General features: G+C 35.4%; 1 protein-coding gene across 2 annotated transcripts in view; it reads left to right on the top strand.

Annotated features, from left to right (window-relative positions):
- Positions 1–176: 176 nt before the first annotated feature.
- MED13 (mediator complex subunit 13) overlaps positions 177–13769 on the top strand; it is a gene marked incomplete at its 5' end in the record, with an annotated part of 149007 nt that continues 135414 nt past the window's right edge. For both annotated transcript variants that reach the window (XM_014583722.2, XM_014583723.2), the window contains 2 exon segments: positions 177–411; positions 10722–10890. In XM_014583722.2, coding sequence (XP_014439208.1) covers positions 177–411; positions 10722–10890 — 404 coding nt within the window.

Below are 13769 nucleotides of genomic sequence, written 5' to 3'. Positions count from 1 at the left end.
AAAAAAAAAAAAAAAAAAGAATTTAAAAGCTTTTTGGGGGGGGGGTGTCTTAATTTGCTTTAAATGTCTTAAGCATATTTTGAAGTATTATAATGTCTTAATGAAACCTTATAGCGAATACTTTTGACTTTGAATGAATGTGCAATAATGAAAAAATCACATTTTCCTTTCTTTAGGCTGACTTGACGGGAATTAAATGGAAAAGATATGTATGGCAAGGCCCAACCTCTGCCCCTATTTTGTTTCCGGTGACAGAAGAAGACCCCATTTTGAGCAGTTTTAGTCGCTGCCTTAAGGCAGATGTACTTGGTGTTTGGCGGCGAGATCAAAGACCTGGAAGAAGAGAATTGTGGATATTTTGGTGGGGCGAAGACCCCAACTTTGCTGACCTTATTCACCATGACTTATCAGGTGAAAATAACTTATTTCTAATGATATAGCAACATTATATATTTTTCCCAATATTACTGTTTGTATTACAAATAAAGGTTTCTGTTTTTGTGGAACACTATTTGGTATGAAGACAGGTAAAAATTTAGCTTCATGTTTTATTTCACTATTATTATTTTATTTTACGTAAATTATCCATGTATGTTATGGCAGACTTCTAAAGCCTTGAATAACTTTCTCCTTCCACCACTTAGCTTCTTTCTTAATTTCTCCTAGGTGGTTAGGGCCCAAGGAAGACATGTTACATCCATGTAAGAAAAATGGAATGAGGGATTATAAAGTTCCTAACAAACTCATATACTGCTTTTGATGACAAGTATAATTCACCTTTGAGTCAATTTTCGCTGTTCTCTTTTTCATGAATAAGCAGATCATTTGTAGGAGTGTCTAGGAATATATATTTTTTTCAAGGCACATCATTAATTTATTATTTGTGATTAATTAACATCAATAATGTGTTATTTTACTAACATCAATTTTGTTACTTTATGAAAGTGACTCTTCTTTTGGATACTATTGCATCAAATACCGTATTGAGATGATTACCAATTTGTTTAGCTGTTCATAGGACATAGGATTACACAAAATAATTTTCTTTTGAGCAAAATAAAAACTCTTCCTTCTTTCTTTCTTCATTCATTCATTCTTGGCTTATAGGACCAAATGCTCTTTCAGAAAGAGAAACTGTAGCTCTTATATATACTTACTAAAACTTAAGTTTAGTTTAGACTGTAAGAGTGTTAACTGAATCTTTAATGATGGGAACATAAATGATTAGTTGTATGATGCAAGGTACCAAAGACTTCAGGGAGATGGTTTGATAATGATCCTTAACTAGTGAATTTAGGATTTCCAGATAGTTTTAAAAATATAAGTATTATTATTTGAAATTGAGTACTCTGAAGTTTCTGTTTTTCTCCATTTGACATATAGGATTTATTTTACTTTTGAATGTAATCTAGGGGTCTGTATCTTGAACTAGCTTTTAGACCAATGTTTCTGTAGGAATATATGTGTTATATTTGTTTGTTTTGGTAATTGCTTTTTACCTTTGAATAAACATACTCTTTAGTGTTAATTTTTATCTGTGAAGAGTGGTTACAACTCTTCAAAAAGCTTTCCACCTTTTCCAGATTTCCTAATAAGATGCCTGCCTGTGAATCTAGTTAGTTTTTAAGTGTGTAATGTAGTTTCAGATATGTAAAATGATGTGTTTCTGTGAGTGCGTGTGTATGCATGCACGTATGATGCGTGTAAATGTCAGGGTATAACATTGGGTGTTTTCAGCAAGATGATGCTCCCAATTGTCATACTAAAAGCTAAGCCTGCCAGTTTCCTTTTTCTTTCATTGACTTGGATATGCTTGAGTTATTTTCATCTTTAAGTGCATATAAAAGCCATCTTACTAAAATGTTTGGAGACTATTCTAATGTCATTGGTAAACTACAGACTACTGATCAACCATCATATTGATAAAATGTAATAGTTGATAAAACTGTAATATAATGCTGACATAGGATTTTCAGCCTTAATAAAGTTGGCAGAGCATCTGAACAGACTTTTTTTTTTAAATAAAAAAGAGAGATTCCATGAAATACATGTTGTGAAATCAAAGATCATTTTAACAGCTAAGTAGTTTTTAGTTTTACAACAGTAGGACTAGTATTTGAAAAGTTGAAAGTCTATTCATGTCTGTTTAGATAAATATTGCTAAAGCACCATAGATGTATTATTTTTCTTCTGGGTTTCTTATTACCAGTCAGATATGTTTTCTCTCCTGAAACAGGTTTATAGTTTTGATAGTTTTATATTCTTCTTGTCTAGTTTAATTTTGTTTTATAGCATAATTTAAACAAAACAAAACAAAACTGCAGTACCTGTGTTTTGAAGTAGATACTGATCTTGAATGTGAGTAAAAGTAATTTTGGAAGATTAGGTTTTAATGCTTGTTAGATTTTGTTGAATGCTATTGAATGGCAAATAACTCTTAAACTTTTATCAAAATGGGAGTGATTGAAATAGTAAACCACATACAATTAGAAGTATTATGTGATCATATTTACTATTCCAAAGGCTATCCTGCACTGTTTTAGTTTTTATGGTCAGTTGCATTTATATAGTGTTTTTTTTTTTTTTAACTTGTCATTTACTTTAGAATGTGGTTACTTAAATGAGACATATCTTAAGGAATAAGAAGGTATTTTCAGACAGTATATTTGTCTTGCCCCTTTTTTTGCCCCAGGGACACAGTCGGCCTCTGTTTCTCTAGCTAACCCTTTTTCATTTCTTTCCATCTGTGGCACTCTATTCCCTTCTTTTAAGCTCCCCTGAGAAGAGAGCAGCTGGACAGTAGGGGTGGCATCAGCTGTAGGAGGCAGTCCTGAGTTCTAAGTAGAGGTGTACCATTGAGGAAAGAGGAACTAGAAGGACCCAGGTGGTAACTAAAATGCTGGTTAATTTACCTTGAGCATGCTCTTCACAGGCACTGCTTTTCTGTTTGGTTCAGCACCTACCACATCTTGTTAGGGAGATGTTTGTGATTTTCTTTTTGTTTGAAAGATGGAAGGTATTTCTTTTTGCAAAGATTGGAATTCTTAGTTTTCCTGAAATATCCAGTAACAAAGGATTGCTTTGCTTAAACTCCTTATCTCCTTTGGGTCATCTGTAGTGTATTTTTAAAAATGTACTTTATGTCTTAAGATAGTTTTACACAAAAGTTAGAGAATTAGTATAGAGGCTTTCTGTATGACTCAGTACATTTTTAACATCTTACGTTAGAATGGTGCACTATTCATAACTCATGAACCAGTATTGATACTTTATTACTAACTAAGGTATGTACTTTGTTTGAATTTTCTTTTTCTTTTTATTCAATGTCCTTTTTCTGTCCTAGGAGCCCATCCAAGATACTACATTACATTTAGTTGTCGTGTCTCCTTAAGCTACTCTAGACTGACAGTTTCTGTCTTTTCTTGTTTTTGATTTGGGCAGTTCTGAAGAGGCTGGTTAAGTTCTGTAGTGCATTTTAGACTTCAGCCTCTCTTTCTTAAATCACTTAGCACATCTTTCAAGTTTAGTTGATGTGTAGAAATAGAATATAAGCTCATTTTGTTCCTAATTGATGAAGATCAGTTATAGTATACAAAATATAACTTAATACATGGCTTTAGACCCTTAGTTTCATTTTGTATCCATAGTCAGTACTGTTTAGCAGGATAATTTATGAAGGCCTGGTGATGATATTTGGATCGGGATTTGTACTAATTTTTTTATGGGTAGCAGTAGTGTACCTGTAACGTTCTTGAAAAAAATAAAACAGTCAAAAAAAAATCTCTTGGACCCCAAATGTATATATTTTACTTTTTGCTCTACTTTTCCTAAGAGAATAGATAGTTGAATTGATATCACTATGCTTTGATAGAAAAAGAGGGATAAAACTCATTTCTGGTTAAAGGTTTCTAAAACATTTTGTAGCAGGTTTTGTTTAGAGGTTTTGTGATAGTAAGTAGGTGATGGAATTGCAAAACTGGTGATGGGAAAATGCTTAATCCCTATGGTGAATGATCTCTTTAACGGATAGAACTGATTTGTTCTTTTAAATGTAGTGTTTATTTGCTTCAAAACAAGGTAATTTAATTTTCATTAGTGTGTTCTTGAAAAAGTGATTTCTGTGAATTTTTATCCTGTGCCCTAACTTTATATTAGAATTTCATTGCTATTGTCAGTTTTTATTTTCTTAAAATAAAAATAAAAACAAAAACTGCTCCTTCAAGTTTGTGATATTAAAAAAATCTGTTAGTTAAGACTGATGAGACTGAGAAAACTGATATCTTGAGTACTGAAAAAACAGACTCAGTCCAGGCTAAAAATATTTGTTCTTTTTCCTGGCTCCTGAGGTCTATATACTGAGTTTTAGGAACATATCCAAATACTTTCATTATACCAGAATTTCATCATAATGAATACTGCTCAAACTTAGAGGGCCATTGTTTTGTATTTAACTTTGGATGCTTTTATTGAAGAATATTATAGTAGATTTTAACCTTAAATGACAGCTTTTAACAAGATTAACAAGTAGATAAATAGTAGCCAAGCATAGGAATTTAGCGCCCGTCAAACTGAAAAATTATCCCCCAGATAGCCTAAAGGAAACTTATTTCTATCTTCTGTTGTGAAATTTACTTATGGCCCAACTCCTTTTTAAGAGAATTGTTCCCACCACCCCCAACAGGGCGTGTGCACTTGCCAGACACAGAGAGAGACTGAGAGGGATAGAGAATGAAAAATCACCCGCTGGGGGGATGGCCACACCACAGTCCCTTTTCCACCATTCTTCTCTTGGGGATTTTGAGCATACATGTACACATGCCTGGCATGAGTTTCAGGTTGTCCTGTCTGGGACTCAGACCTTGGTTGACCATGTGGTAGTCCATCACCTTAACCACTATGACTCCTGCTGGCCCAATTCTTAATTGGTTAGTTTTCTAGGTGACAGCTTCATTTACTGTATTTCTTCTTCATGCTGTCCTTTTTGAACAAGAAAGTATATCTTTTAAATCTGATAATCAGATAGCAAGTAACATCTGAGGCTTTTTAAATTTTATTATACTTCATTGATTTGTTTGTTTATTTTTAATTTGACCAGAAAGGGACAAAGTGAAAAAGAGAGAGGGAAAGTGAGAATGCAAGCTGCTGCATCTGGGACATGAGCCGCGGTCGGCTTGTAGGAGTCCAGCGCCCCTAACCGACATGCCACCTGCCAGCCCTGAGGCTTTTTTAAAATCAAAGTTTTTCAGGTTTTACAGTAGATGAATGATGCTGGAACTCAAGGCTCTCTGTAGTATTTATTGAATGAGTGGGTTATGAATAGGAAATTATTGTTCAAGACAAATGCTGATCTAAACATTTTAGCATTTCTATTTCAGGAAATATATGATATTTTCTACCATGTTAATTTTTGAACTATTTATTGTTCATTAGCATATGTTGCATCTTAATAGTTTAAGTAAATTATGTTGGTTGTAGAAAATTCCTATTTTTACCAACTGGTTGCTGGAAATATTTTTTAAGTTATTTTATTATTTTTGAGTGTTTTACTCTAGGGAACATGTCTCTCTCATCAGATAAAGAGGGGGCATAGGGCAGGGGAAGTGAGAAAGCAAACCACCAGATCTGAGACTTGACCCAAAGTTGGAATGGGAAATCCAGCCATATGGGAATCTGGCACCTTAAGTACCATGCTACCTGTTGGTCCCCACTGTGGAACTATTTAAAGATGTTGGTTTTGTGAAAAATGTTAAGTCCTAGATGTATCAGCTTTTTTGGTTTTGCACTTTTCTCATTGATGATTTTTTTTTTTTTTTTAAGATAGAATTTTGCTATAGGCTTTTTCCGCTCACAGACCTCTCCGCAATCCCTCTTCCTCCATTCTCCTTTTGGGATCTTGGGTACACTTGCACATGCCTGGTCATGGTGTGAGTTTTAACCACGTTGACTATGTGGGAGCCCAGCAATGTAACCATTATGCCATCTGCTGGTCCCAGTGAGAACTCTTTTGATGATCTGTTGCATTCTTTGGTGCCACTATGATCTGTATCCTTGGGAAAAAATATGGTTAACAAATTTTTCATTTGAAAGTCACATTGTTTTCTTCAAATAAGTACTTTGTATATGTTTTCAAGTAACACTGCTGATTAAGTTCTTAATGCTGATGATGATGGACTCATACTACTAGAAACAGAATTGAAACTGTTTTCTCTAGGGATACAGATACAAGAGGAGGAAACATTTAAATACATTGAGCAAACCTTTTCCAACTTTGGACTGTGGTTGATTAAGTTCAAAATAGCTACATGAAGATTTGCTGTGTTCCCTTTTCCCTCCTCTCCCTATTATAATGCCAGTGTTAAAATTCAGAAAATCTTACATGCTTTAATTTTATAAGAAATACATATCACTTTGTCTTAGGTTGTGGTTGTACTCTTTCTTGTTTCTTATCTCTGAATACAACATATATTGGGTTGTCAAAAAAGTCATGACACATTTTGACATATAAAAAATATATCATTGGGACCAGCAGCTGGTGTTAATGGCTATGTCGCTGGACTCCCATGTAGTCCACCGCGGTTCAAGTCCTGGACCCAGTGGCTTAAACTCAGCCTGGTGCATGTGTGTGTATGTCCAAGACCCTGAGAGAATGGAGGAGGAGGGGTTGCGATGTGGCCATCCCCCCTGGGGGGTGATTTTCGCTTTTTGTGTCTCTTTCTGGCGAGCATATGCACCCTATAGCAAAAACCTCTCAAAGAAAAAGTCACGACTTTTCCAACAGCTCAATAAAAAGTACTTTTATTATAGTTATTATAACATCAAAACATTAGAAACTTGGCTCAGTCAGTCAGCTTCCTGATTCTAAGTGACACCTCCCCCTCCAAAAGAAAACACACAGATACACATACAAACAACAAAAAACAAATCAAAAACCTTCAGACTCTTGGGACCAGCAGATGCCGTAATGGTTACGTCTCTGGAGTCTCACATAGTCGACCACAGTTTGAGTCTCAGACCTGGTGGCTTAAACTCAATGCTGGGTATGTGTGGATGTATGCCCAAAATCCCAAGAGGAGAATGGAGGAAAAGGGCTTGCAATGTGGCCATCCCCTGGGGGGTGATTTCTCACTTTCTGTCTCTCTGTCTCCAGTGAGCACATGCATCCTATAGCAAAAAAGCAACACTGAAGTCACTTGCCATATAGTTGGAGAGGTACTTCAGAGATTTGTTGACTTTAGAAAACTATAGCATATTATCTGTATCTCATTTTATGAACAACTTTCATTTGGTGTTTTTGAGAGAATCAGAGGCATGAGACTACTTCCCTGGAAAGCATAAAGTTTACCTCAGTTTCTCTAAATAAAATTTGAGTAATGAAGGAGAAATGCTTGAAAATAAATATCAATTACTTTCCTAAACCACATTTAGTGTCCTTGAAAACCCTTGAAATTTTATGTGAAAATTTAGAAATCTTTGTATTGCAGCCTTTACCATTCAAAGATTTTGTACTTGGCTGTTTTTGAAAAGAAGGCAAATTCATTTTTAAGTTTTACTTATTCTTTGTTTTGGAGAGGTTTTTGCTCTGGAGTGCATGCACTCGCCGTAAGGACAGAGACAGACAAAGAGACAGAAAACAAGAAATCACCTGGTGGGGGGATGGTCACGCTGCAATCCCTTTTCCATTCTCATCTTGGGTTCTTGGGCATGCTCGCATATGTGCCTGGCGTGAGTTTAAGACTCTGGGTCTGGGACTCAAACTGCAGTCAGCTATGTGGAAGTCCAGTGATGTGACCATTATACCATCTGCTGGTCCCTAAGTTTAATTTTTTTTAGTTAAAAAAAAATTTATTTTGAAAAGATATTTGCTGTAGTAGGGTACATGTGCTCACTAGAGACACAGAGACAGAAAGTGAGAAATCACCCCCCAGTGGAGATGACCACTCCACAATCCCTTCTCCTCATGGCATCTTGGGCACACATGCATACTTGCCTGGCATGAGTTTCAAGCCACTCGGGCCAGGACTTGAACTTCAGTCAGCCCTTTGGGAGTCCAGTGACCTAAGTGCTATGCCATCTGCTGGCCTCATTTTTAAGTTTTAGGTGACTAATTCGTTTGAAGATTTTAGCAATTGTAACTTTGATATGTATAATGGTAACGGAATGTCTTGGGTCTGTGATGCTTTAAAACTTAAATAGGAAAAAGATTTTGGTAATGTCTGTATGTAGGACATATGTTAGAACCGTTGTACTATTTAGAAGTAGGGATTTTAGGGGTATGCTGGTGGCATGATGGTTAAGGGCACTGGACTCCCACATGGTTGACTGTAGTTCGAGTCCTGGACCTGACGGCTCGCGCGCGCGCTCTCTCTCTCTCTCTCTCACTCTCACTTTGACTCCGTCCCACTCTGATCAAATTAAAGTAAATAAATAAATGGGTAAGTAAAGTTAAATAAAATAATTTTTAAAATAGGAAGAAGTTAGGAATTTTGAGTTAAAAGAATAAAAAATACTAAATAGATTATAAAGAGGCAAAAATTGAAATATATTCCCAACATCATTCTTTTTGAATTAAGAACATTTATATTCTAGAATTGTAGTTCACATAGTTTGAGGTAAAAGTCTTAATGTAGCTATTTAATTTTGAAATGATAGTACCTCATTACGCTAAAAATATCAGATCTGTGACAAAGATTTTTTTTTTTCTCTCAACAATTTACAAGTATTGCTTGTAATCTATATCTTTAAAATAAGTTAAGGGGCCAGCAGGTGGCATAGTAGTTAAGGCACTGGGCTCCCACATTGCCAACCATAGTTTAAGTACTGGATCTGGCAGCTTGAAGTTCATGCTGAGTGTGTGTGCATGTATGCCCAAAATCTCGAGAGGAGAATGGAAGAGAAGGGATTCTGTATGGCCATCCGCCCTGGGGCGGGGGGTGTGATTTCTCACATAGAGAAAGTGAGAACATGCATCCTATAGCAAAAATCTCTTTAAAAAAAAAAAAAAGTTGATATGTGCTACTTTCCTTTTCTCAAAACTAGTATTTTTTATTTAATAAAGTAAAATCCACACTCTTTGGTCTTAAATGGAGTAGGTAAGGATGTCTTCACTATAATAGAATGTAAAGTTTTCCTTTATACTATTAGTGCTTATTAATGATTCAAGCACTTTTTTTAAGAATTATTTTATTCATTTATTATTATTTCACATGAGTTTCGCCAGAGAAAGAGAGAAAGTGAGAAAGCAAGCCGCCAGGTCCGGGACTTGAACCATGGTTGACCATGTGGGAATTCCAGTGCTGAAACTGCCACGCCAGCCACTGTCCCACCGATTTAAGCAGTTCTTTTATTTCAGCTCTCATGTACTGTCATTTTCTAAAGCTTACCTCATTTTTTAAAGCTTACTTTTTGAAAAACTGCAATGAATTGTTTTGAAAGACTTGACTATCATCTAGGGAACACTTTGAAGAACAGCAGAAAATCAACATTAACCTTTGTAGTGGCACAGTTTTCCAGTTCAGTTAAAAGTCCACTGTCATACTTCTGAGTTAATGTTTACCCATTTGTTGTAGAAGTTTTTTTTTTTTTTTTAACATAAACCATGTTTCACTCTTAATATGTGTTTCTGCTTTTATTCAAAAGCTGATGATGTATATTTTTCTGTGGGTCTGGTATATTCATATTTAGTGTTGAAATGAGAAAGGTTTTTGTTTCTTGAGTTAATGGCAACAACCTATATTTATTAATTGTTTGTAAAGGTATATAGACCATAAAGGATACTTAATTATATTTTAACTAAATAACTTAAAATGTTATGAAAGTTAAAATGATGAACTTTTGTGTTTTTTTTTTTTTTTTTTGGCAGGATTCACTGTATACTTTTAGATATGAAGTAGATAGAGTGTAGTGTATAAAAACATTTTTCTGAATTGTATTCAGAATTTCTTAACTTAATTTTTTTCTTTTCTATTTTTCTTTTTTTTTTTTGGTATATTAACTTGAAGTGGCAAATATCTATAGATTTGCTGACAGAATTAGGCCATAGAGGTAGGGAAAATAACTATAACTTTACATGATAGAAATTCCATTTATAATTTTAAATCCTTAAATATTTAAATTTCTCCCCCAGGTAGAGGTACCTGTATTGAATAGTAAGCATGGGGATCATTTGTTTGAAAGGAGAGTTAAGGTGGCTGATAATGAACTGTTTGCTTGTTGAGCTCTGTGGTATAGTTCCTTTTTATTCATTACTTACTTTTATAGTTGAGGTATGGATTAGAATGCTGATGGACATGAAATGTTTGAGTTTAATTATTAACCGGCTAGTTGTTTTGTCAGGTTGAAAAACTGTAAAAGAATTAGGACAGTAATAAGTGAGCCAGCTGAGAAATTGGCATCATAGGTATAGAGTGTATTTGTATTTTCTAGGTTATATAAATAAGTGTCTTTATCACGAACACAACCAAACCAGTATCCTTTTGATACTATTGACTTTTAAAATAGTGAAAAATAATTTTTAGGTAATTTAGTAGAATGCATGGCACTTAGGTCTTTTATTCCTGTGGTGTAACTTTGAAACCTGCTATTTTAATATCTAGAGATACTTTTAGTGATTGTAGTTTAATAGAGTAGATTTTTATGATTATATGGTTTAAACTGCAGTATTTCTTTCTTAGCTCTGAATAAAGTGCCACTACTTAACTTTGTTTCCTTCATTTGTCTTTCAGAAGAGGAAGATGGTGTGTGGGAGAATGGACTTTCCTATGAATGTCGTACTCTGCTTTTCAAAGCAGTTCACAACCTGTTGGAAAGGTGTCTAATGAACCGGAACTTTGTGCGTATTGGCAAGTGGTTTGTAAAGCCTTATGAAAAAGATGAAAAACCTATAAATAAAAGGTAAGCTATCTTAAACTCTTACCTGATTTTTTTTTAACTTTGTTCATTTTTATGGCTTTACAAAGAATGTGGAATAAAAACAAGCAATATCTCACAGATATATTAAGATTAACTTTGGTAAAGTACTACAAATACTCAGTTTTCTTTCCTCCTTCCCTTTACACATTTTTTTTTAAAGAGAGAAATTTTTGCTATAGGGCATCTTTGCTTGCCAAAGAGACAGAGAAAGACAGAGACAGAAAGTGAGAAATCACCCCTCAGGTGGGATGAACACGCCACAATCCCTTCTCCATTCTCCTCTTGGGATTTTGGGCACTCACACACAGGTGCCCAATGTGAGGTGTTAAGTCACTGGATCTGGGACTTGAACTATGGTTGAGTACGTTGGAGTCCAACGATGTAACCATTACGCCATCTGCTGGGCCCACAGATTTTTAAAAAAGAATTATTTCATTTATTATTATTATTATTTGTTTAATTTGACCAGAGAAAGAAAGGGAAAGTGGGACCAGTAGTTAGCATAATGGCTATGTCACTGGACTCCCATGTAGTCGAACACGCTTCGAGTCCTAGACCCGTTGGCTTAAACTCATGCTGAGCGTGTGTACATGCGTGCCCAAGATCCTGAGAGGAAAATGGAGAAGAGGGGATTGTGGCGTGGCCATCCCCCCTGAGGGGTTATTTCTCGCTTTCTATCTCTCTGTCTCTCTGTCTTTCTGGCCTATAGCAAAAACCTCTTAAAAAAAAAAAGAAAAAAAGAGAAAAGAAAAGAAAAGAAAAAGAAAGGGAAGGTGGGAAAGCAAGTGTTAAGTTCCGAGACTTGAACTGCAGTTGGCCATGTGGGAATCCAGCACCTTTAACTATCATGTTACCTGCCATCCTCCTTTACACATGTTAAGAATTTATTTTTTGCAGTGAGAATAGCTGTGTTTTCATACAGTGGATAATAAAATGTAGATGAAAGCAGAGGTGTATGTATAGAAGTATTCTTTTTTTAGTACAAGAGGAACTATGTGCACAGTACTCTGATTAAAATTAAGTAGTGTTAATACCTGTTAAAGATACTATTCTGGTGACCAGCAGGTGGCGTGGTGGTTAAGGTACTGGACACTCCCACATGGCTGACCACGGTTTGAGTCCCGGACCTGGCAGCTTGCTTTCTCAATCTTTCTCTCTCTCTGTCTCTCTCTGGTCAAATTTAAATAAATGAATGAATAAATAAAATAAGTAATTATATTTTTTAAAAAAAAGATACTATTCTGGATATTGGCCATAGTGTTTAACTGAGAAGAAAGGACGCACACTGCCTAAATGTGTAAAAGAAAAATGCAAAGATTACTAAAATGTAAAGAGGTAATGGTCTTTGGATTTGTCTATACATACACACATGCATACCTTAATATATCACCTTTTTGTTTGTGACTTTCAACTGTAATCAGTTAATAAAGTATCTATTCTCTGCATTCAGGTTGGAAAAAAAAATACTGCTCTGGGTCTGGCCTCATAGTTAGTGGTTTAGCACAGTTCATTGGGAGCCAGATCCCATACGGCTGTGGTTTAAATCCTGGCCCTAGTGATTTGAAACATGTGCTGGGTGTGTGGGCATACCCAGAATCCTGATGGGAGGAAGAAATGGAGAAAAAAGACTTGTGGCATGGCCATATCGCATCATGGGTTGCTGTCCCACTCCATCAAATTCACATGCCTTCTGGTTAAAAAAATTAAATAAAAATAAAAGATAATGTGCTATAGTTTTGAGCTAATCTTTCTCATTCCCTAGTATCTGAACTGACTTTAGTTGAAGCATTTAAAGTTGTGTTTTTCTATATAAGACATGTTTACTCCTGGAGAGGTTATAATTTTATTGAACTTAAAATTAAGCAAATTTATGACACTAATTATTAGTAGAGTAGGTGTATTGGATTGTCTGGAAAGCCATGACACATTTTTGCATAGAAAAAAAAAATACTTCATAACTTTTCTGACAACCTAATAGATTAGAGATGACTGTGGCCTTGTGGTTAAGGTGGCTGGATACCATCTGGCCAACCACACAGCTTGAGTCCTGGACCCCACAATTTGAAAAATAATCTGGACGCGTGTGTCTGTGTGCTCCAAATCCCAACTGGAGGAAGAAATAGATGAGAAAGGATTGTGGCATGACCATTCCCCATCGAGGATGGGGCTTTCTCACTTTCCGTCTTGCTCGCTCTCACTGTAGCAAGTGCATGTGCCCTCTGGCAAATGTAAGTGCAGTTATAAGCTTCAGGTTACTATACTTTTCTGAGATTTAAATAACATAAGGCATAATCTGTCAGAAGAGTGAATCCCAAGCAGTTATCAAACTAGTCAATCTTTAAGAGAGATGAACTGGTAGCAAGCAGATTGGATATGGGAGAAAAGAAAATTAAAGGGAATTTATTATTGAATTGTCAGAAAAGTCATGACACATTTTTGCATAGAAAAACAGAAAAAAATACATCATGATTTCTATGACAACCCAGTAGTTTTTCCAGAAAGATTTTATAGGATATAAACTGAACATTTGTTTGGCATTACAATCTTTGTTGGGTCAGCAGGTGGCAGTGGTTAAGGCACTGCAGACCACATGGCCAACTCTGTGGTTCAAGTGGCTTGAAAAACATTCCAAGCGCATGTGCGTGCATGCCCACATGCCCAAAATCCCAAGAGAAGTATGGATTGCAGCGTGGCCAAATACTACCCCACCTCCCCACCCCAGGGGGCAAATTATAATCATTGTTGAGGAGCCATCTTTCATGTCATATATATATATATATATATATATACACACACACACACATACATATACACACACATTATATATATCTTAAATATCATATATATAATATATATTATGT

This window comes from Tupaia chinensis, unplaced genomic scaffold (genome assembly GCF_000334495.1).
Source record: "Tupaia chinensis unplaced genomic scaffold, TupChi_1.0 Scaffold144642_1, whole genome shotgun sequence".
Taxonomy (NCBI): domain Eukaryota; kingdom Metazoa; phylum Chordata; class Mammalia; order Scandentia; family Tupaiidae; genus Tupaia; species Tupaia belangeri.
Note: the sequence above shows the minus strand (reverse complement) of the source record. Positions and strands in the feature narration are given on the sequence as shown.